This window comes from Botryllus schlosseri, chromosome 15 (assembly GCF_051294905.1).
Source record: "Botryllus schlosseri isolate E-star chromosome 15, Bs_hap1, whole genome shotgun sequence".
Lineage (NCBI taxonomy): Eukaryota > Metazoa > Chordata > Ascidiacea > Stolidobranchia > Styelidae > Botryllus > Botryllus schlosseri.
The window spans coordinates 18482133-18505645 of NC_137250.1; the positions used below are offsets into that span (position 1 = coordinate 18482133).

A 23513-nucleotide genomic window follows, 5' to 3' on the forward strand; every position below is an offset into this window, starting at 1 on the left:
AAGTACGCGCAATTCGTTTTACATGAATTATAATAACCCACTACATTTATGAAAACATATGCAGCAAACATCGTCGCGTAGCGCGACCAAAAATTTCGGGATTTGACATGATTAGTGCAATGTTAATTTGCTCTGAATACTCATTAAGGATATGTCCTACTACCACATCATCTACAGCAGTGGTTCCCAACGTGGGCGACATCGCCCCCCAGGGAGCGATTTGGCGGTCTAGGGGGGCGAAAATGACGAAGGGGGCGATAGGGGGGCGAAAATGGACAAAGGGGGCGACCCACGGAAATTTCGTTGCAAATGTGCAAAATTCGACAATGAGCTGAAAAGTTGACCTTTTTTTTTTTGTAGTCAACCCGCCGATGATTACAGTTTGTATACCGGATTTTCGGTACACAAAATCTGGAGGGCGATAATCGGCGTCGAGCTTGAAAAGGGGGCGATGAGTCGAAAAAGGTTGGGAACCACTGATCTACAGCGAAGTCATTTTTCTTCAGCGCCCCCCATATCGCCCCCTGAGCGTTTCCGTCCCCTTCAAAATCGCCAGCGCCCCTTGGGGGGCGCTTGGGGCAAGGTTAAGAACCACTGTTGTAGACCTTATATGCGATGTTTAAGAGAGGAGTCGACGCTTCGGCTGTGACAGCGTAGGTGGGAATTAGTGCTAGAGATGCTTTATCCCTCGTAGCGTGAACGAGTGGTGTTTATAGTTCAGTGGTAGGACCCCACTCATATCGCCGGTAAGTGGATATATCATTTGCAGCGATCGGGCCTCGCGCTTAGTGAGGTGGATGCTAGATCATCGGCATCCTCCTATATGTGTCTTGTATATCGCATTGTACATTGTGTCTTGAGCGAATGAGAATATCAGGGGGGCTATTCGCCGTATTCGGTGCTCGTTATTTCGGCGCTAGGACAGAACGATTTCAGCCAACGCGTGACGTTCTAAGCCACTGTTTTATCACCGTTCGTCTTTTAGGGCCGTCTTTTTGGCAGTGCATTTCGCGGGCGCATGGTTGCCTTGATATCGTGATTTGTATAATTTATATATATTTGCCTTCGCCCAGACCTACTCCCGGCATATTTGGGAAGTCGATTATACTAATCAAAATGGTCAGCAACATCGCGACCTCCAGAAAGATGAAAAGGTATTTTGACGGCCGGAAACGCGAAAATGAACCAGGATCCTCAAGAACATATTCATAAATACTTCACGAAGTCGTTTCTCCTACTTCCTGTTTTACGACGGTATCGCGATCACGTAATGAATGGAAATGACGGAAACTTAATAACCTAGTGTGAGCACGCTGATATTAAACACTATCTATTAAGTTCCTGGGTCCAGTTTTAACCTGACACCATAACAATGCAACGCGTGTGGAATGTGCTAGAGACGAATTCTAGGCATGATAAAACGCATTGACTCTTTCCTGTTGCAGATGACGGCACTACCAGGTAATCTAGACAGCCGGAGGGAAAGTGCAAAGTGCTCGCTTTGACGCTTCTGCGATTAGATGGCTGTCGCGAGTGCCTGACCTACTTCGTAGCGGATGACTGTTGTACAGTTCCATCAGAGGACTATAAGTGTTTAGATAGACATTGTTGCAGCTGCGAGTTAGCGACTTGCCTTACGCAAGTATATGTTTAGTTTTGCGAGTGAAAGAAGCTACATCAAATAAGCCGGTCGCTAGTTTTAACGAATACATGCTGGCTTCGCATGACGCGCGGAATTGATATAAGTAGGGCTTATTCAATTTTGGGATTTCATATCACTGTCAAATTCAGCCAACACAAAAGTTGATTACATGCTCCGATTGCTCCCACAATCGGGCTATACTACACGGCCGAAAGAAATGGCTTAAACAAAATCAACTGACGAATACATTGTAATATTTAGGTTGGTAATAGGCATAGTTCTAGAATCATACTCTCTCGAAGTTTTACCACGGAATGGCCTTGAACTCGGTCAAAGACAGCGAAGAAATGAGAGTGTTGAACGACAGTAGTGATGAGAAAGTCAACCGCGGCAAGTAAGGGAACCATATATTTATTTATACCACGACCAGCAAAACATCGTTATGGGTGGCCTACTGCTGTGCACAGTACGTAGTTTTCCAGTAAATGCTCAACCCAACACGGATAAATAACTGATTGTGATATATTTCAGAATAGCTACATGATTCTTCCCCTCCATAGGAGTAGGCAAGTCCAGAATGCTTACCTGACTGATTCCAGTCCCAGACAAACAATAAACTTCCGAATGAATGGACGATATCGACTCATTTGATTCACGTCTACGCATTGCCAATCGTCACTTTACGCAAGTGTTGTGTGTTGTTTATATTAAAAGAGTGCACTGCTCATCCGGCGTGAAGTAAACAATGCTCAGGCGATCGTGGTTTCACCGCGACTCGGCTTTAGGAACAGTCGCAATACTGGATAAAAGCGACTTGATAATAATAATAACATTAATCGTCAGATTATATTTTCATATGAACAAGACACACACAATGTACAATGCGATAAGACACAATGCGATGTAATAAACAGATAGGATGATGTCGAACGACCAGTTGCGGTTGCAGTTGCAGTCTCTTAAACAGGCATCCACCTCAGCCTAGTGCCCGATGTCACAGTTCCTTTTCAAGTTCGGTTCGGTTTATTAGCTATTTAGCAATCAGTTCAATACACTACAAAAATTGCGATACAATGAAAAGATAGGAAGGTGTCGAAACGACTTTGTAGTTGTAGGAGTAATCTTTGGAATCAGACAGAGGAGGCATACACACTATTTTCGATATTCCGCGGGTTTATCTTGCCCTTTCCATTCTTTGGAAGTGTGCGCTCTTTCGTCGGGTCTTTTACTGGAATTTTTACCGCCTTTAGAGCAGCGACGCGGGGGAAGAGGATCCCAGAATAACCTCCGACGCGAAATCTCTATTGATGACGCAGTGGATGGTCGCGTGGGCGACTTTCAAATCTCTCATACTGCGACCGCGGGCGACTCATTATTATCGGTAGCCCGCGGGCACCGCGTTGGTGACCCCCGCAATTCACACATGTGTTGATTAGGGGGATTAGCTTGATTCCTTTTTTTTTTAATTTTTATCATTGATCTTTTCCACTATATTTCTGAATCTTCACGTAACTTCAAAAGTATAAAAACTTTTTCGCGGATGCGTAACTCGCGTGTACCATATAGACTGCCGACCACTGATTTAGTCAATCGGTAAATCGTTGGCCGTAGAGTCGAACCAAAATCACCTCGATTATAGACTGCAATAAATTTCACCTTGTATAAATAATTTCGAATGAGAATCGCAATGGCAATGTCGTTTATAAATACGGGCGGTCTCTGGTTTTATTATAATAGGGTTACCATATTTTGGAATCGGGAAAGGAGGACATCTTTTACCAAATGGGAAAAGTTAGTTGATCATGGCCGATTTCGCTGTTTTTGCTGAAAAAAATTGGAGGGTTGACTAAAAAAGGACATTTTTGGGGTTCAAGTCCCGAGATACACGTCGGACCGTTACTTGGCCGCTGCTTTCCTATGTCTCAGTCCAATTTCCGCGTACATTTAACCAAAATTCTCAACAAAAGAGGACAAATTCTCAAAAAGAGGACATTTAGGCGTCCTCCGGGGACACTTTCAAAAAAGTCATAAAAGAGGACGAATCCTCTCAAAAGATGACGTATGGTAACCCTAGTTTATGAGATGTGATATGAGATATGGTATGAGATGAGATATGGGAAGTTACTAGTAGAGTCGGGTCACAATAATATCAAGATATCGAGACATCTATATATCCCTAGCACTCATCGACTGTAGCCAGACAAAATGCAGTAATAACCTTCTCAACGATGAATTTGAGTTTGATTAACATGCTTTGGAAACTATAGGGGCTTTCTATTCAACGTTAATCGGCCATAACGCCATTTTTGTACTACTTTAGTGGGTCGTGGGTTAAAAAGGTGTGAAACCCATACCTTAAACGAAAGAAATATTCAGAATTAATTTTAGATGCATCATTTCATTAAATCTGGGCACATTGATACTGATATTTTCCATCCAAAACTTATTGCGATCTCGGCAGCATTTGGTTATAGCTCATCCATAACACAAATGCCGCGCAAGCAAACCAATATATACAATTTTCAGAGGAATTTTCTCATCAGCAAAATGGGCCCTGGCATTATTTTCGATCGCATCGCTGCTGCAACAGCTCGTGGTGAATGGTCTGTACAGCGTTGTGGTCAGCACATTGGAAAGAAGGTGTGTTGCACTCTATATTATCAATGGTGCAAATTAAAATGTAATGTATTTCGAAGATTTGAACTGCGGAGTACAGAGACGGGATTTATGGCGGGCGTATTCGGGATTGCCGCCTCCGTCACTACATTTTTCATTCTATTCGTGAAGGAAAACGTTCACAAAGCGAGACTGTTCAGTTTCGGCACCTGTATAATCGGGCTGGGAGTGCTATTGTTTGCCATGCCGCATTTTATTGCTCCCACTTACACCGTCGACCACACCAACGACTTCAATTATTGCGGCAACGTAACGGAGCCGGAATGTAACGGAACATCATCGTCAATACGACAATATAGGTAGGTATCCGTGGAGTGGTGTTAACTGTAACTGGTGGTAACTGTAGGTAATTGTAGGGTGTTGGTGACACATTTTATAGCGTTTCCCGAGAATTTCATGAGACGGATCCTACTGACATTTCACGGTAACTATCTAGGTTTACCATATGTACTCCATTGGGAGGATTTTTCCTCCATTTTCAAGGAATCGAATATGTCCTCCTTTTTGGCAATTCGTCCTCCTTTATAGCTTTGACAGCCAGGCCACTGGACAGGCACAACTAGCAAAACACGCCCTAAATGATGCGAAATCCGCAATGCGGACGTTCGAGCGGGTCTTTCGGGAGTCGGACCGGAAAAATGACTTTTTTTAGTCATCACAAAAGGACTTCCCGTAAAAAAAATCAATTCACCCGTTTTCTAGTTTTTTAGTCCGGTAATCCAACTTTTATGATTTGTAAAAAGTGTCCTCTCTCTTCCGGATCCCAAAATATGGTCACATTATTAATATGTTGGACGCAGAAATCAAGCAGTATCGACGATTGGAGCACCCCAAAAACACGGATACCGTTTTCCCTTGCCGACCGCGTTCGGTAGGCCTACTCGTCTATAGGCTAGTTACTGCTGACGTGGATTAAGGATTATAGTTACGTTAACGATCAACATTGCAAACTTATGCTACTACTTTCGTTTTTAGGCACGTGTTTTCACTCAGCATAGCCTTGATGGGTGCTGGATCCTGTTTTCAGCACGCTTACGGGATTTCATATCTTGACGAAAACGTATCGAAGGACAATTCTGCTCTATACAACTGTGAGATAACTTAATCATAGACCTTCTGTGTACATCGAAACGATGTCACGCGACCTAGAATTCTGTGAATATAATTGGACCTGCAATACCGCAGGAGCGTCGTTAAAATTATGGAGACACAGACTGTATCTAGTTGAATATTTACAGCTATCTTCTTCGCCGTTACTGGTTTGGGAGCAGCGGTTGGCTTTGTTGCTGGAGGATGCTCTCTGAATTACTTCACATACCTCGATACAAAGTGAGTCTAAGCAGTGAAGCTAAGCAATAAGTAGTATTAAGTTCGTTAATATTTTGCCATGTTATTAGTGCGACAGAGTTGCCTATCGGCAGTGATAGCGAACTGTGGGTTGGTGCGTGGTGGCTTTGTTACGTCATAACCGCCGTTGCCACTTTTCTCGTCGCTATACCGATCAGTTTGTTTCCGCGTCATCTTCCCGGGACCGAAATATTCCGAGAGAATCGAAATGCGGAGATGCAAAAAATTGCTTCCGACAATCACGAAAAAGACATCAGGTAGGAACGCATGTAACTTTATTTGGATAAGTGTTACGAATAACCCAATGAGATCTAGTCTAGGGCTACCATATTTTCGTTGCCCAAATTCCGGACACTCTTTAGCGCATCCTAGCGGGTTTTAAAATGAGGTATGACCACGTGTGACGTCACACTGGCAATGCTTTGCCTATTCATTATATATAGCAGTGGTCGGGAACTTTTTTCGTCTGAAGAGCCGTGTTAGCCCTATATTAACCAATTAACCATTTTAACTCCAAAAGTGCCATGAATGTGAATAAATTGTTACGTCACAGTTGAAAATTCATGACGTCATGCTAGTACAAATTCCAACTCAGTACATGGGATTAATCGCGGGCGCCATATTTTCTATGTAAAAACTGGTAAGCTACTAATCCTGTGGTAGCGCAATTCATCGAAAATAGCTCAGAATTTATAATAATTGATATTAATCTAGTGTAGCTGTGGCACTGACTCCGAAAATTTAAATATTGATCGACTTCTCAATTCGGCGGCGACATAAACATTGCACTACACGCCTACATTTTAACGGCAGTACTAGAAAGCTACTTATCAATGACGAACGTGGATAGCAAAGCGTTGTTTGTAATTTGGATTTGTAATTGGAATGTCACTTCTAAGGCAGTTTATTTCTCGGCGTAGATCAGTAAGACAATGTGTATTTGAAAACTAGATCGTCATATAGGCGTCCACATGTCATGCTATTCTCTTTGATCAACCAACGTGTGGTGCAACAAAAGATTACGCAGCGCGCGATGCCGGCTACATCGAATTCGCGAGGGATATTGGTCGCTGGCGCTACAGCAACATAAATTTGACGATTTTGTAACGGGGTCCAACCGCTTAACCCTGCTGGATACGCCACTGTCTTGACGTCTCAAATACATGTTTATGCTGCCACGAGTATAATTATTCTAACCGTTAAGAAAATTTACGAACAAGTTGCTGCAATATCGATAAAATTACGTACAAAATTGAAAATATGGCAAAGAGCCATATCTCATACCCAATAGAGCCATATATGGCTCGCGAGCCATAGGTTCCCGACCACTGGTATGCAGGATTGAATTTTTTTCCGTGACCCGCCTGGAGAACCACTTGAGAACCACTATCTTTTACTAAAGCATCCAAATGGCCTTATCGACATTAGGAACATACGGTTCACTAAAAATTGCGATAACAATTAGTTTCATTACATCAAATGATAATTAATTTATTTGATTCTGTATTCTAGTTTTTGCGAGGATACTAAAATTTACACCTGGACCCTAAATCGCGCCCAGCGCGAAGAAAATTTTCGAGTACCATAAATCTTCCCCAAAATAGATGTTGTTTATGTTGATTTACGAAAAAATTTCAGCTTCCTTCAAGCCTTCAAAATTCCGGACATTTTGGAATATTTCATCAGCATTTCCTCCTTGACGCAGAGTTTAAGTAATGAAATTCCGACATGTCTGGGAAATTCCGGACGTATGGCAATTGGCAACCCTAGTCTAGTCAAATCAAGACATCACTTCGCGGAGCCGGTGATAGCCTACATATCGTGAAACATGGTTTGGTGTTTAGCAGCGGCAATCGAACAGAGAGTTGAACAGCTCGAAAATTTTCAGATTTTTCAAATTAGATTAGAATTGAAGCTACACATTTTCTGTATCCAAATTAGATTACAATTACTAAATTCGCAAAAACTTGGAAATTGAATTGAATTCCAGGTTAGAAAGAAATACAATAAAAATCAAGTTCAGTTCGTATCAAATCAGACTTCACCCTCATGAGCACGATAACGATAAATGTCTCTACTGGGGGGTTATTACATGCTCTTCGTAAGAACAAAAATCTTCGGTATTTTGAAAATCGCCGAAGATTTTTTATGATCGGTATTCCATGCGATCTTGTCACGAACACGAAGAAAAATATATTCGAGAATCCGCACAATTATATTCGGGAAGCTGCGAACAGTCAATACCATTCGTGTTCGTACGATCGCCATTCCCCAGCAAACACGAAACAGCCCATTGAGGTTAAAAAAACATTTTTATTTGGTTCATATTGAAGACTAGCAGGATAGTTTAAAGTCGGTTTTTGTGTCGACTCAATTTAACGCGTTCTTCACGCAAATCGGGATCGTTAATAAAACGTAGATAAAACTGTGTATCTACAATGCTTTAGAACGTACAATCGATGGTCAGAAAAACATCCTGAGATACTAACATCCCTGTATTCCCATATTTAGGCATACCTGAGGGTGGCTGCGGACACATACACGTATCACAGTACACATTGCCTTTGATGAACTTATAATTCATACAGAAAACAGTGTCAACGAAACTCAAAGAAAATAATTCAGAACGAAACGATGTCAAAGAAGCGAATGAAAAAATAATCAAGCCAACTGATTATGTGTCTTCTTCATCTTCTGATGACGAGGATAAGACGCTGCTTTCTGCCTTTTGCCCCATAGAACCCTACAGAGAAACAACAACATTGAATGTTAAAGACATGCTCGATCCTGTTTAGATAGCTCTTAGTACTACGCAGTGTTGGGATGACTCGAGTCACTTTGCAAAAATGACTTGACTCGACTCGGCGCTCGAGATATATGGATTGACTCGTGACTCGGAGTAAAATTCACGAGTCAATTTCAAGTAATCAAGTAAACGGTGTCAATTAAATCACCCTATATCTTATGTACGTTCGGATTTTTTGCGATATGCCGGTATCACTTGTGAGAGCAAACACCAAACAGCCATTCACTGATCGCACCTTTCACTGATCCTGTTGTTACATCATAATTTAATTGACCGCAAACGAAACGGTCACAGCTTATGCTTGCGTTGTCGTCGTCGTAGTAGTTTATTCTGTTAGCAAGGTATCATTGTTTCTCAGACAGCACAGTGGTTAAATTGCGCGGTGCTATCTTTTACCAACTCTCCTGTATAATTTAAATCGAACGAATATTGTCTATGCGTCCCTATTCTCACGGAAGGGTAGTATATTGTCCCTTATCAATTTATTGCAACTTCTCGAGGCTTCGTATTCGATCCTCTATTTCGGCCGATAATAGAACGTAGCGTGTAGCTATAAAGTTACTCACATATGCTATTAGCAGTTCTACGTGTGAGTGATAAAACGCCTTTTGCATTTATATTTAACTTTATATTATTTGATTGAAGATAAATGACCGATTAATCCGTCTTTTACCCAGCAAAATGGAATGCGAGAACGTGTCGTCCGACATCCGACTTCGCGCCTGCACTCGCGAAGAGATCATCTGCGATGAAACCTTTGCACAAAGTGATAGACGCGCTTTCACTGAACTCTTCGATATTGATATGTCCAAGCGTTGATTAATCATGTCCTGGTCAAATAAGCCCAGCGGTATACAGCGACGGCCCACAATATATGCAACTAACATTATTTCATTGACTTAATTGTTTCGTGAACTTTGAAAAAATTTGAAAAGGTTGGCCACCCCTGCACAAACCATAATAGACTTTTGAAAACGATTGGCCGCCCCTGCACTAACCATAATAGACTTGCAATGTTAAATTACATAACATTCTGTTGAATAACATTACATCATATTACATTTGAATAACTGAACCATGACACTGAATTGGTTAATCGATTGAATAATGATTGACAAAAATTTATTGATACCGTACATCAGGGGTGGCCAACCTTTTCGGCCAACGGGCCACATGAGATTTCCAAACCATTGCGTGGGCCACTTGAATGTTGATGTGCTTTTTTAGTCGTTCGATAGGAACGAACCGGATTATAGGTAACGGTAAAAAAGGACTCATATTACCACACATCAAAATCGTTAACAATTATGTCATGAAAACATGTCCTAGTCGCGCAAAGCGCGAAAATATTATTAAAGTTAATGAAAGAATTAGGTCAATAAAACATTGTTAGTTGCATATATTGTGGGTCGACGCTGTAAACTGCTGGGCTCATTTGGCCAGGACATGATTAATCAACGCTTGGACGTATCAATATCGAAGAGTTCAGTGAAAGTGCGTCTATCACTTTGTGCAAAGGTTTCATCGCCGACGATCTTTTCGCGAGTGCAGACGCGAAGTCGTATGTCGGACGACACGTTCTCGCATAATTGCCAATATAGCTAATATCAATTCCGTAAATAAGACGTTTCAGGAGGAGACACCAATACTAAAAGCAAGAAATCGATTGGCAATAAATCGAGCGCAGCGCTAAAAAAATATCAAGACAAATAAATCCTTTACGAGATATTCTACTTTATGGTCATATACCAAGATGGCTCCTGGCTACGCCAACATGTCGGAACTGATATTTTAGTCATCAACAGCCTAAAGTCCGCGGTCAGGCTAACATTCGCACACGCTGCGCACACACGACAGTCCTGCTGGAGACGCGATAGTTCAGGCTGGCAACATAGTGTAGCCAGAATACCCTGCATGCCGTCAAACAATGTGTTGGGGTCGCTAATATTCTGGCTGCTCGTTTTAATATTTTTGATATGACGATAAAGGGGTGGTGGGGAAAATTTTAGCTATTGTCAAGGTAGCTTGTCAAAAAAGTTCGAGAACCACTGAGCTAGCTCAACATTTACATGGGGTGTAAGGTAGGCTACTGAACACATATAGATAGGTTCGAAGGTAAACATAAATGTTGCTCACTATATATATGATCTTGTACAACGCGAGCTTGTTAAAAGCCTCCTTCTCAGATTTTCCAACACGGCTGTAACTGCTCCACACACGGGTAGTAGCGACCTTTTTCATGATGGATCTGACAGATTGGCCATTTGTGTCGCCTCCAACTGAGCTGAATCCAGCTATCTGAAATCATAATATACAAACAGAATTATTCAAGTGCAACGATCATACCCGACAAGGACTTCACAAAAAGACTTGGACAATTAGAAATATTTTAGCTTTTCCTGATTAGATTGGAATTACAGTTAGATATATTTCCGAATCAGAGTAGAATAAGGATTATAGCTACACAGCAGTTGTCTGCAAATTGGATTTAAATTAGAATTATAGCTACAGTTTGTATACAAATTAGATTAAAATGACTAAACTCGAGAAAACTCGGACATCGCATCAAGTTCCAAATCATGGTCCATTCTTATTAAGGACATGAGAATAGCAAATGTCTGTACCGTACAGCAAGCTTGGCTTGTTTCACACAATAGGCCTACAGTCGCCTTTACAGGAAAACCAGGAATTGGATTAGAAGTAAAACAAAAATGCATAATCATGCATCCAAGCCTCTTGCTTTGAGTCTGGAGTTTTAACTAGGATTGCAGAAAAGTTTTGAGAAGACTGCTAACGTTACGTCACTGCTATTTCAATGCAATGTGCTGTGTAACTTTCCAGTTGACCGAACAGTAGCTATAGATATAGGTATTGGTAACTAATCTACGGATAGATGTGCAACACGTGGCTGACGGTTGAATGCTGAAATTGATGTCAGTTTCAAATTATTGTTTTTTTTCAAAATAAGCTATTCGCCTGTGTGCAACAACACTATTCCGCACTAGCAGAAACGGCTTCGTCGTTGTACTAACGGATGGTGTATCATATCTGTTTGTAAAAGGGTAATGTATTGCATCTTATCAATTTATTTCTCTATTCTCTATTTTGGCTGGTAAAGTTACCAGTTCTAGAAGTTCTATAAACTGAGGCTGTGCAATTACTTACGCAGTTTAACAGTTCTGCGTATATGTGAGCGATACAGCGTCTTCTTACGCGTATATTTAACTCTATATTCGTTCATTGGCTCAGAGTCAATTACCGCTCAATCTGTTTCAGACAGCTAGCAAAATGCAATGACATAATCATGCCTCATACGACGAAAAGGCACCTTGACTTGAATTTTGACTCAACTCGAGTCACATACAAAAATCGAGTGATTCGACTCGAGTCACCTTCGAAAATCGATTAACCTGACTTGACGCGAGTCAAAATATACAATATGGCGGTATCGTATCTACAGGGGTTCTTAAATACTTTTGGTCATGAAACTAAAATGCGGATATTCGACCCCCACATTGTTTTCAGAATATTAAAATGAATCTAGTGCACATAACTATCCCCGCAAAGCATGAAAATATAGTCTCAAGTTACTGAAGATACCTCATTACTCTAAAGAACCCTATTGAGGGATTCTGGGTACAGCAGTTGCAGTTATTGCTTCACATCCACGAATCAAACATTGATACTTGGTTTGAGATTGAGTTTTTGATATCATTATAATTATCAAAGTCAGTCCGGTTAAAAATTCTAGACATACCGAGGGAATACTACGAAAGTATGTAAATCCACTTTTGCGATCGTCTCAGTGTGATATTGTGACAGTCCGGTCTGCCAAGTGGGAAGTTGCTTCTGCATTGGATGAACTTTAAACTGCAATTGTATATCATGTTTTGCTAGCCATAAGTCTCAGAAGTATTAGAAATATTCAGCCTCATACCTGCGGTACAATCTTTTTGTAGAACAGTTTAATTCACTTTCCGGTCAAGAAGTTTACCAATTTTGCCAGCTCTTACGCATCTGCTTGCTCTTCCGAAAAAAATCAGTGCTGCTGTTTCTGAAATCGAAAGCAGTAGGTGGTAATCTTAGCGCTGGCAACTCGAGCTCAAAATTTTGTTTAACCGGTCTCAATCGAAAGCTACTGTCACATTGATTTCGAAAATATAAATTAAAATTTGGTCCGGCCACTGGAACCCCCCGAAAATAACCCTCAATGTCCGAATTTACATTGTTTCTAACAATTGTATCGCCCGTAGACAATAGTCGAATAAAGTCTCTTTTCGACTGTGACGCCAACAAGCGTCTCGGCAAAGTCGAGCTGTGTTCCCCATGATTGTCAGAGTATTTTGCGACATATAATTCAATGTGACCCGAATACGTCGAGTAGTTTTTGCATTTCGCATCATCGCGCATCCACGAATTTTGATTATACAAATGCAGCCTACCTACGCATATCACTGCGGAATTCGATATAGATGCGTACTTCCTTGCACGTAGCAGATGAATCCATTCGGCTCTTTGTGGGTCATAAATTTCATCGGAACTGACAATATTATAACATAGTTCTAATGTGAATGAGACACCAGTGCGATAACACACTAGGTGTTCTCTGCGCATAACAGGCTAATTAACGAAACAGTGTTTATAGTGCATCATAGATAGATAAATTGTACCTATAATTGGGATGTTCGGCAGTTTGAAATCATAAATTTGCGATATCTGCAACGCCGATCAAAACATGGCGGCCAAAAACCACTTAGATCACACACCACTGTTTATGCCATTTTTGGTTTGGTTGGGATGCCGTTTAGGACTTAGCTGAATGAATTATGAGAATGAGCCGTTTTTTTAATCAGTCGGTTAATCGCAGAGAATAACTGGTGTATTCTCATTTCTATTTGTCCAAATTTTTATATGTGCGACAAAAAATATGAAAGTAGGCTACTTGCATTTTAGGACGTATTCGCGTTTACAGCGATTGATGCGATGCAACCAACTCAAAGTAGCTGCAACCAATGTTCCCTCCAATTTTTCAAGAGTCTGCACGCACTCAACTTGGACAACAGTGCGTAGCGACTAAAAAAAGGTCATCACTTTGATGTTTTGTGCGCAGCTTAAATTTTCTGTGCCCAGATACGGTGTCAGCATGTCGCAATTGCACACTTGAGCAGCTTACAGGGAACATTGGTTGCAACACCTAAAACTACGTTCCAATATTGCCAATTCAAATAAAATTTAGGAACCATCAAGACCCGAATGGAACTATATAATTGTTTTGTAAATAGGCCAGCTAGCTTCCTACACGTTGATGTTGATAGTAAATTCTACAATATGCGTTGGCTTCAGTGCTATCATTTGTATTCTCATATTTGTAAATGCGCTACGACGCGAAATACTAAAACTACTCGAATAGGACGTATATTGGCATCACATCAATCTCTAGCAACATACTCAGAGGGTCACGGCCTCACCGGGAGCACGGCTTGACTTCGCCGAGACGCTCAATGGCATGGCGTCACAATCGGTACCGTGCGTACCAAATGTTAATCGGCATTCAGCTCGGGCGCCCCTATTGTTCAGTAAAATGAAAATTTCCAACTTTGTGGGAGATTTTAGGGGGTTTCAGTGCCCGGACGAGATTTTAATTAGTATTTTAGGAATCAGTGAAAAAGTAGTTGGTACAGCTGGTCGCCAGCGCTAAGATTATACCCAGTAGGCCGTGTCATATAATCTCCTACATGTTACGGTATGTTATCATAATATGATACGAAAATGACTCATGTAAGCATAATTTTAGAAACTTACGTGGATAACTGCAGACGACCAAGCCATTGAGCAACCCATATAGTATGCAGTCCGGTACGGTGATTGTCCCTGATAACATGCTACATTATAATGTTATAAATAGCTGAAAATGCTTGTATTATTATTATTACAGCCACCGAAATAGACGTAATTTTCGAACTGTTTGCAGCAAGTCAAACAGCTCTCGGAGTCATAAACTACAAGGTATTCCTTCAAAATAGCATATTACTCGCTCAACTATGTACCGTACACCTAGTTTTTACCCACATCCGGTACCAGTCGCAATTCCAGCTTCCAGAATTTAACATACACAACTACAACCACATTCCGAAACAGTCATCCCGCGAACGAAGCGCGAAGCGCGGTTCAAAGTTCCAGAATAATCTAGAAGTCACGCTCGGATAACCACGTACAGTTAAGTGCACCCATTCGACTTATTTAGTTATATTTACTCGGAATAAAACTGGAATTCATGCTCAGCTAGCGAAACAGACGAGACTCACGAGACAATGAATATAGGCTGTATATAATGATGACGGTAAATCAGAAAATAAGGTTTTCGACCAAGTAACACGAATTTATACTGATGGCAGCACTCTATCAAAACGCAACGGTATCTACAGGTTCCAAATAGCTTCCCACATCAGAATACTTACCACCAAATTCGAATTCATACAGAATAATTTGATCCTCAAGATCATTTTTCCTACGTTTTTTAAACATACCTCTGAAACATAAAAATCGAAACCCTAAAATAACCATTCGAAACCATCCCGAAAGGTTTTTTTACGGTTCTGTGTTTGCTGGGTCGGAAGACTTATTTCGGCATCATGGCTGCCCGTTATTTCTTTGTAAATGATCGCATATCGCACGTTGGAAGAGGTAAAGAACGAGAACATTTTGACTTGAACGAGTGGAGCGAGAACGAAGTCATTACAGAATTTCGAATGAGCAAAGAAGAAATCGATTATTTGTGTTCACTACCTGCATTAAGGAATAGTATGGAACCATTAGGTTATCGTTCGGCAGACCTAACTTTACAACACAAAGTTTTGATATCTCTGAAAACGCTTGGTTCAGGGAGCTTTCAGAATTGCAGTAAAGATTTCTTGAACGTATCGCAGCCAACTGTGAGCAAAGTGTTAGGTGTATTTTGCGATTCAATGCTTTCGATGGCTCCAAATTATATTTATATGCCAAGAAATAACTCGGAAGTCACTGCCGCAAAACGCTGTTTTTATCAAGTAGCGGGTTTTCCTGGCGTAATCGGCTGCGTCGATGGATCTCATATCCCCATAATTGCTCCGCATGATGATGAGTTTGCTTATGTCAATAGAAAAAGATTTCACTCTATTAATATCCAGGGAATCTGTGATGCAAACCTTTTATTTACCGATGTTGTGGCAAAATGGCCTGGATCAAACCATGACTCTTTCATTCTTCAAAATTCAAGGATTTTTGGCGATTTCGAAAGAGGCAAATTCGGGGATTCTTGGCTTCTGGGGGATAGTGGTTACCCGTTAAAGAACTGGCTGATGACTCCTATAATCGGCGGAAGCACGGAGGCAGAGAAAAAATACAATAGGTTACACCGCAAAACACGTTGCTTGATAGAAAGAGCATTTGGTGTGCTGAAAAGTAGGTGGAGGATATTGGACCACACGGGAGGAAGTATGTGTTACTCTCCTGCGAAAGCTGCAAAGATTACAGTGACATGCTGCTTGCTTCACAACATCTGTCGTAGGAATGGAACGCCACTGCCCAACTGTAATCCGGATATAATTTGGCCCTGGGATGTTCAAGACGACGTAACTCTCACTGCAACTCCTACAGCATTGAGGAAAAGGCAGAAAATTTTGGAACTACTGTAAAAACTTTGATATTTATTTACTCTCACACACCGAAATTATAATAAACAGGCTGCTGTAATTCTTCCCTGGCTGCTAGGTCCTGAGATGTTTGAGGGTTCATGCTACTCGATATGATCTCGTTGTGTCTTTTGAACTCTAGTAGGAAATTTGACAGAATCGTATTAGTCGCACGGAGTTCCTCGTGGATTTTGTTTATACCATCTTTAATCTCGAGCTCAGCCTTCACAATTTCTTCCCCTTGTTGCTCTCGTCGGCTTAGTTTGACTCTGTTGGATGACGAGCGACCGTCATCGGTAGGAGTGGTCCTTTTTCTCGCCATTGGGGTCACTGGCATCAATGACGTACAGCTATTCAAATTTACTGGAGGAGCCGGTGTTGCAGCAGCTGATGCCAAGTATGCCACATCACAGTTTTGTGTATTCGGGATACCTTCTGTGTAAATAGCACCAATGAAGTTTGCGATTCTGAAATGCAATTCGGAAGGGACGCTTGCTTCATTTTCACCACCCCCAGTCTTAACTAGTTCTCTCTTGTACTCCGCCACCGATTTTTTTGCCAGAGACTTCAAATCGAACCACTTTTTTTTTACTTTTTCTGCCTCCAACTTTGATCCATACCCTGTGGAGTTTATTGTTACAGTAATTTCCTGCCACCTTTCATCAACCATGGCCTTGGTTTTGGAATTAGAGATGGCTCCAGTAAGAAATTTATAGCTCTCTTCCACCTTCTCGACGAGCAGATCGACTTCTTCCATACACCAACGCCTCGGCATGTTGCTGACTTTTTACTACGGTACCGGTACACTGTACCAGGTACATTTAACCATGGATTCTCAGGCATGGCATTATGATGTCACTGTTAGGTTTCACACTTCCAAATCATCACGAACAGAAGCCACGAGTACGAACAAAACATGTAATAGGTATCCCGAAGATAATTATTCTGCTCGGTTGAGCAAGTACCGCACACGAACGCGATCACGAACGCGATTACGAACGCGATCACGAACGCGATCACGAATGAGCATGTAATAGGGTGGGAAAACTACGGCCCGTGACAACATTTTGTGCGGCCCGCGAAGGCATCGAGAAACGTAATAAAAATATAATGTGAAAAATTATTTCATTATAGACGCAAAAGGCCCTTCCTCGAGGCCAACGTATTTTGAAATGTTTCGGTTGCTAAACATCCAAGTTAATCAAAACGCAAATGACTTAGATTGGATCACAGTTATGATTCTAGATTAGAACTCTAACTTTCAGTTCTGTATTAAAAAAAAAACGGTCCATGGGTGTTGTGGATTCGTCCTCCATGCGCACTTGCGCAGTTATAGGTGAAAATCAGTCATAACTCCGGTCTCATTTATAATGAGATGTCCAAATTAATACAGAAAGCAAAAAGTTTTGTTTCTGCAATTTGAAACACCATTTGATTCCGACCAGCAGGCACACTTTATGAAATTATGAGGTGCAAAATATATTGACAGAATTAACAAATGTTTGAGACAGCAGTAAATTATGTCGCGTATATGTCGCCCTCACAAAAGTACGCGAAGAGGCAAGTTTAACACGGTGAGCATTTTACTGAAACGTAGTTAAAGGTGATATACTGACTATTATGACGCTGTCGGCATTGTGCGTTCTGCAGTTGACCAAACGCAGAATTAGCATATATCTAAAAGCCGATCGCTGCTTTCACATTCATATTTCCATCCTTCAAGAATTTTCGTCCCTAATTTTGACGATTTCATTGAGGATGGCCACTGATGGCCAGCTCATAAAATCTCGTTAATGTTTCTGACGCATTTGGGTCCATCAACAACTCAATGTTTAAATTGTTTGTGTGTTGTCTCCGTCTCTTCGATTACTACATGGCTACTATATATTCAAATAAAAGCTTATGACGTGGCTTATTATTCCGATTATACTATAATGCGGAACGTGAAGGGATTCAGATGTTGAATGCGGCCCGCGAGCTGAAAAGTTTGCCCACCCCTGCTCTACACTAAGCTTGGCTCGTTTCCCACTGTACAGTTCTCTTGTAACATTTTCAGAAAACCAGAAAGTTATTAGAATAAGTATAGAAATTACCGCCATTTCGCTGTCAAGAGTCGAATCAGACAATTAGAAATATCTATAGTTGTCCAAACCTCACCGAACGCCTGTTCGCATTATACTAAAAAGGCCGATGTTGAACATTCCAGATCATTTTCGCGCAAGAAATCCGATTTCACTTATTTGTTGCGTAACAAGCCGTACGTTTTAATCACTCTGGGATCGGCTGTCAACTGCGCTCTAATCTTCGGATTTAACACCTTCGGTGCGAAGTATATGGAAACGGTTTTTGGGACGACTCCCTTCCAGGCATCCTTAATATACGGTAAGGGGGCTAACGTCAAATTCCAATTGCGAGTTGACGGGTTAGGAAATCTTTAATCGGACCCATCATTTCCGATGATTCTGCATTTCAGGAGCGTGCGTGGTGATTGCAAGTTTAGCCGGTCAATTGACCGGCGGCTACTTGATAAAGCGATTTTCAATGTCGGTGAAGGGGATCATCAAATTCATTATAGCGGGTGGGGCATTTTCGGCCCTTTGCAGCTTTGGATTTTTTATTCACTGCCCTGATCCGTGTAAGTATTTGGGCAAACGATCTTGATTCGTCGCATAAAGTATATACGTACGATAGTGTATTCTAACCTAAAAGCTCTAGCCTAATTCAGTAATCATTATGAATGTGAGCTGTATACTATATTTATCTTCGCCAATCCGTAAATGCTTGCTTGTATTTCGTGAGTTAACTAAGCTTCCGCTGACCATAATTATCTCCGTTTGCATGAAGACATCGCAGGAGCCACTGTTCCTTATATAAATACAACGGACACCAGTTTACTATCGCAATGCAACGTGAATTGTGGATGTTCACCTGATAAATACCAACCCGTTTGCAGCAATGATGTCATATATTTCTCTCCATGTTACGCCGGCTGCACCAAGCAATACAATGATACAGTCAGTTTTGAATTGATGGGAATCATGCCGATAATTTACCATTAGTGTATTCCTTTCAGGTGTACGGCTCTTGTTCCTGTGTGACAGGCGATGGGCTCGCTACATCTATCGGTTGCAATCGAAACGCTTGTAGCAATCTTTATCCATTCGTGATATCCATATTCTTCTGCTTCTTCTCTTCTATATTGACGATATCTCCATCGCTTCAAATTACACTTAGATGCGTCCCGTTCGATAAAAGGATACTGGCTATATCTTTGCAGGTATGCACGTGAGGCTGTGAATGTTTTCCTTAAACGACGTTTATAGCTGTCTTCGTGAACATAACAGCGCATCTTCATTCTTTCGTTGGGGATCGTGCCTGGTCGGTTGTTAGTCGGTGTTGTGATGGATCTATCATGTGTGTCTTGGGGAACGCATTGCGGGCAGAAAGGATCTTGTCGCGCGTATAAGCGCTGGGACATAGCGCGGAACAATACCATTCTGTTGGTAGTGCAAACTGTAAGCATGCAAGAAACTGATGTCTGCTTGCTAGCCAATAGTAAAAGTCCACGTCTGCATAGACGAGGCATCAGCATCCCAGAGAAGTCATGCACGTTGTTTATTATTTATACTGTTTCTACGAACATTTTGAACACACGAAATGCGAATATATAGGCCAGGTGCAAAATGACCGCAGACGTCGAAACGGCGTGAATGCTAAACTACAACGACAAATGTGTTCGATGCAGGCGTGCGCCCAGCCGCCCCTTATTGATTCATACACGCTATAGCTTTAGCAAGTCAAATTTTAGAATAATATTTGTCAATGAGATATTTCAAGGCATCTGATGCATGTTTCCTTGCAAATCATGTCATCAGAACACGTGATATCGTAGTGCACTGCACTCATAATAAAACGATTTCTGGCATGATGCCTTTTATTATCAGCATACATGGCGTTCCGGCATGTTTAAGATGTGGATATATGAGCTCACTGAGCTGTCTACGATATCGCATCTTAAGATATGGCGATTTTAAATTCGTATGATTCGTGTTCAGTCATGCGTGAAGCCGTTACCGATTTGGTTATAAACAGTGTTTATTGAACATGAACACATATTGCAAGCGAATATAAACTGCGTGTCGATAGAATATTACCTAAACTTCATTTTCAGGTGATTTGCGCTGTAATATATAGCCTCGTATACGTGACTTACGAACCCACCCGTCGTAATAATGCTGCTCTGGAACACGTTGACGCAGATGAAGCTCCTCCTGATTCCGTTCAAGGCAACGAGCAGGAAGCAGACAGATCACTGCTTAATTCTTCAAACGAACATACGGAATAGAACGAATTGTACTGCCACTTCGTTTCTATCGTTCGCGCTCAGGCAAGCGACCAGTGTACCGTACAGCTTTACATTGAAGCAAACTACGAGCACCGTATACCGATACCTCAGTCACGAAAATTTGATATTATAAACAATATCTTTCTTCCTATGAGACCCACAAGTCTGCGTCCTAGAAATATTGACACGGAATATCGCGAGATTGCGTATGTACCGTACGATGTTGTACTATCTGTACAAAGTATATGCTTTAGCCGCGTTTCTGCGTCGGGTGTTCGCATCCATTAAATACATTGACTTCGATATTACGTAGGGTTAGCATAGGGTTGCCAATTGCCATACGTCCGGAATTTCCCGGACATGTCCGGAATTTCACTGTTCAAACTAGCGTCCGGGAGGAATTTCTAAAATATGCCAAATGTCCGGAATTTCCCGGACATGTCCGGAATTTCACTGTTCAAACTAGCGTCCGGGAGGAATTTCTAAAATATGCCAAATGTCCGGAATTTTGAAGACTTGACGTAGGCTCATGATTTTTTCGTAAATCAGCATGAAAACAATTTTTTTTTTGGAATATTTGTGCTGATGCATGATATTTTTTTTTCGCGCCGCTCGCGAATTACTATCACATTTATTGATTTTAATATGGAGACTACCACCCTCGCAAAAAACTGCAATAAATATATATAAAAACAACCAGATTCATATAGCAAGCACCCCTCCCCAGAAGTTGCATCGATTACCCTATACTGTGGGCTCAAAATCATTGTTTATTTGGGCGGGAAGGGGCAGAAAACATGCGCTTTCGGTCCCGGTTAAACAACACACAGCCACAAACTCCTGAACCGGATCGTGACCACCTCTGGTCTATGAGCAAAACTTTGCTAGTGTGATGTCATAACTCATTTTGAAATCCACTAGTGGGCGCTAAAGAGTTTCCGGAATTTGGGTTGCAGAAACATGGTAACCCTAGGTTAGCATACGTCCTCTTTGTCTTCTTTTTTTACATTTTCGAAAGGGTCCTCGGAGGACGCTCTTTTGTCCTCTTTTTTGAGAAAATTGGTCAAATTTAGGGCCAAACTCGACTGGGATGCCGTAAATCAGCACCGAAGTAACGCTCTTGATCCCGGCGCGCGAAAGGATCCGATCTGAACGCGATCTGGGAAATCTAGACTCTCTGTTCCTGACTGCAACAAAGCGATGAGCCGCCCATGCCAAACCTTGCTACGCCGCAGCATCTGAGTACCAGGCACAGTCGCAGTAGAAGCGAAAGCACACGCTATCTCTATCTCAGTTCGATCAGGCCGTTGAATCATTTTCAGTTTGCAGTAGGCCTATAGTAACTCCCACAGTCACATCTAGTGAAACAACCAGAAAGAGGTCGCACAAAAGAAAGAGAGACTTGAGAGTTGGGTTGCATTTATGTAGGGTTACCATACGTCCTCTTTCTTGGCATTTTTCAAAGTGTCCTCGGAGGACGCCCAAACGTCCTTCTTTTTGAGAATTTGTCCTCTTTTTCAAAAATGTTGGTTATATGTATGTTAAAATTCATCTGAGACATAGGAAATCAGTATCCAAGTAACGTTACAGCGGGTCTTTCGGGAGTTGAGCCGGATAGTTGACCTTTTTTAGTCAACCGTAAAAACTCACAAGTCTGGAAATTTTTAAAAATTGTTTCAGATTCCCAAAATATGATAACCCATAGAGACCGAGGGGCTCAGAAAACGGATTAGTGCTTCCCCACAAGGTCAAGCCATAGGAGACAGTCTTTCAGCTAGTAACGTGTGTCGCTAGCCCCAATGTCTCATTTTTGCTTTTAATAAATATTACTTCTATTGCGGTAACTATACCCAATTTCCCATAGCTCATATATATGTTAGAGAGCATAGCGTTGTATTGACGTACGGGCCTTTAATACGTGATTGCTCAACTGTGTGGTCCATTTTGTCTCGATATTGAATTCTTGCGGTCTCTACGAAATTTGAATTGTGGCCCTAGACTAGGGTTACCATATTCTGGAAATCTGAAAAGGAGGACACTTTTTCAAAATTTTCAGTCTTGCAATATTGGACGTCCTCCGAGGACACTTTCAAAAACTCTGCATATGCATCATACCATGACTGTATGAGATGCATACGCCGTTGCACGGACAAGGGAGGTGTAGATAAGTAGAGGGCGATTAAATTTTGACAAAAAAAAAACGGAATATTGTTCATCATAAAAATGAAAATTTTGACATTAAAAAACTTTTTCGACAAAATTTTGCATTCCAGTATTTAAACTAGGCATTGTTGCAAATGTTGGAGTTAGGGTACTTTTCTACATTTTTGGTTGAAACTGGCTGTACTCGTCAGTCGTGGAGCATTTCCAGTGTCCACATAAAAGTCAAAATACAAGCAATTTCTACCGAATGAATACTAGTCAGCCTTCACCATTTATCGGACCACGACCTGACATATCATCGATCTCTCTTTCAGTCACTTGCCACCTGATTTTGTCGCTTGTCATGTTATATAATCTTCTTTTACTTTCATTGAGTGTGCAAGCATGCCTCTTCTTTACATCGCCTAGCCCCAGGTGGGTGCCTGATCTCAAGGACTACTCCAAGTCGTTTCGACAGCTCCGTATCTTTTCATTGTATTGCAGTTTTGTGGTGTTTTGAAATGATGAAAATATTAATAGACTGATACTGTCTCCCCTCACGAAGTAGCTTTTCAAGAATAAGAAAGTCGTTCAACAGAAGCAGATGTTTGCTGGCAGCATTGAAGTTCAGCGTATACGGCAGGAGTGCTAGTATAACACCGCACCTGTTGCTTACCGAAAACGTTGTCAACGTCGCACGTTTTAAACCGCAACATAACTGAGAGTTTTGTGAACATGAACATCTCGCGATGGCCCCGTGGATATACTCAGATATCGCAGATATCGCAGATATCACTACTGTGGATATACTCAGATATCGCAGATATCATTGTGGATATACTCAGATATCGCAGATATCACCGAAAACCGCAGACATCGAGGTCA

At 41.4% G+C, this 23513-nt stretch overlaps 1 protein-coding gene and 3 long non-coding RNA genes across 7 annotated transcripts in view; 2 read left to right on the forward strand and 2 right to left on the reverse strand.

Moving 5' to 3' along the window:
* Positions 1-2043: 2043 nt before the first annotated feature.
* Positions 2044-23513, forward strand: part of LOC145456779 (uncharacterized) — a 329933-nt gene continuing 308463 nt past the window's right edge. The window contains exon 1 of the long non-coding RNA XR_013920703.1: positions 2044-2747. This is a non-coding gene — a long non-coding RNA (uncharacterized LOC145456779). The remainder of the gene's footprint in view (positions 2748-23513) is intronic.
* LOC145456776 (uncharacterized) lies at positions 8224-15082 on the reverse strand. Of its 4 annotated transcripts, XR_013920700.1 has the most exons (5): positions 14274-15075; positions 12914-13011; positions 12409-12525; positions 12229-12341; positions 8224-10769 (listed from the first exon to the last, which is right to left on the reverse strand). It is a non-coding gene; the product is annotated as an uncharacterized LOC145456776 (long non-coding RNA). The 4 variants fall into 4 exon arrangements; XR_013920698.1 differs by lacking the exon at positions 12914-13011 and having other exon boundaries at positions 14274-15052; XR_013920697.1 differs by lacking the exons at positions 12229-12341; positions 12409-12525; positions 12914-13011 and having other exon boundaries at positions 8224-8408; positions 10608-10769; positions 14274-15082.
* On the reverse strand, positions 16137-17168 carry LOC145456770 (uncharacterized). Its single transcript, XM_080334889.1, has 2 exons — positions 16343-17168; positions 16137-16279 (listed from the first exon to the last, which is right to left on the reverse strand). The coding sequence occupies exons 1-2, from the start codon at positions 16914-16916 to the stop codon at positions 16167-16169; spliced, it is 687 nt and encodes a 228-aa protein (XP_080191015.1). The 5' UTR covers positions 16917-17168; the 3' UTR covers positions 16137-16166.
* On the forward strand, positions 19434-21182 carry LOC145456774 (uncharacterized). Its single transcript, XR_013920695.1, has 2 exons — positions 19434-19656; positions 20313-21182. It is a non-coding gene; the product is annotated as an uncharacterized LOC145456774 (long non-coding RNA).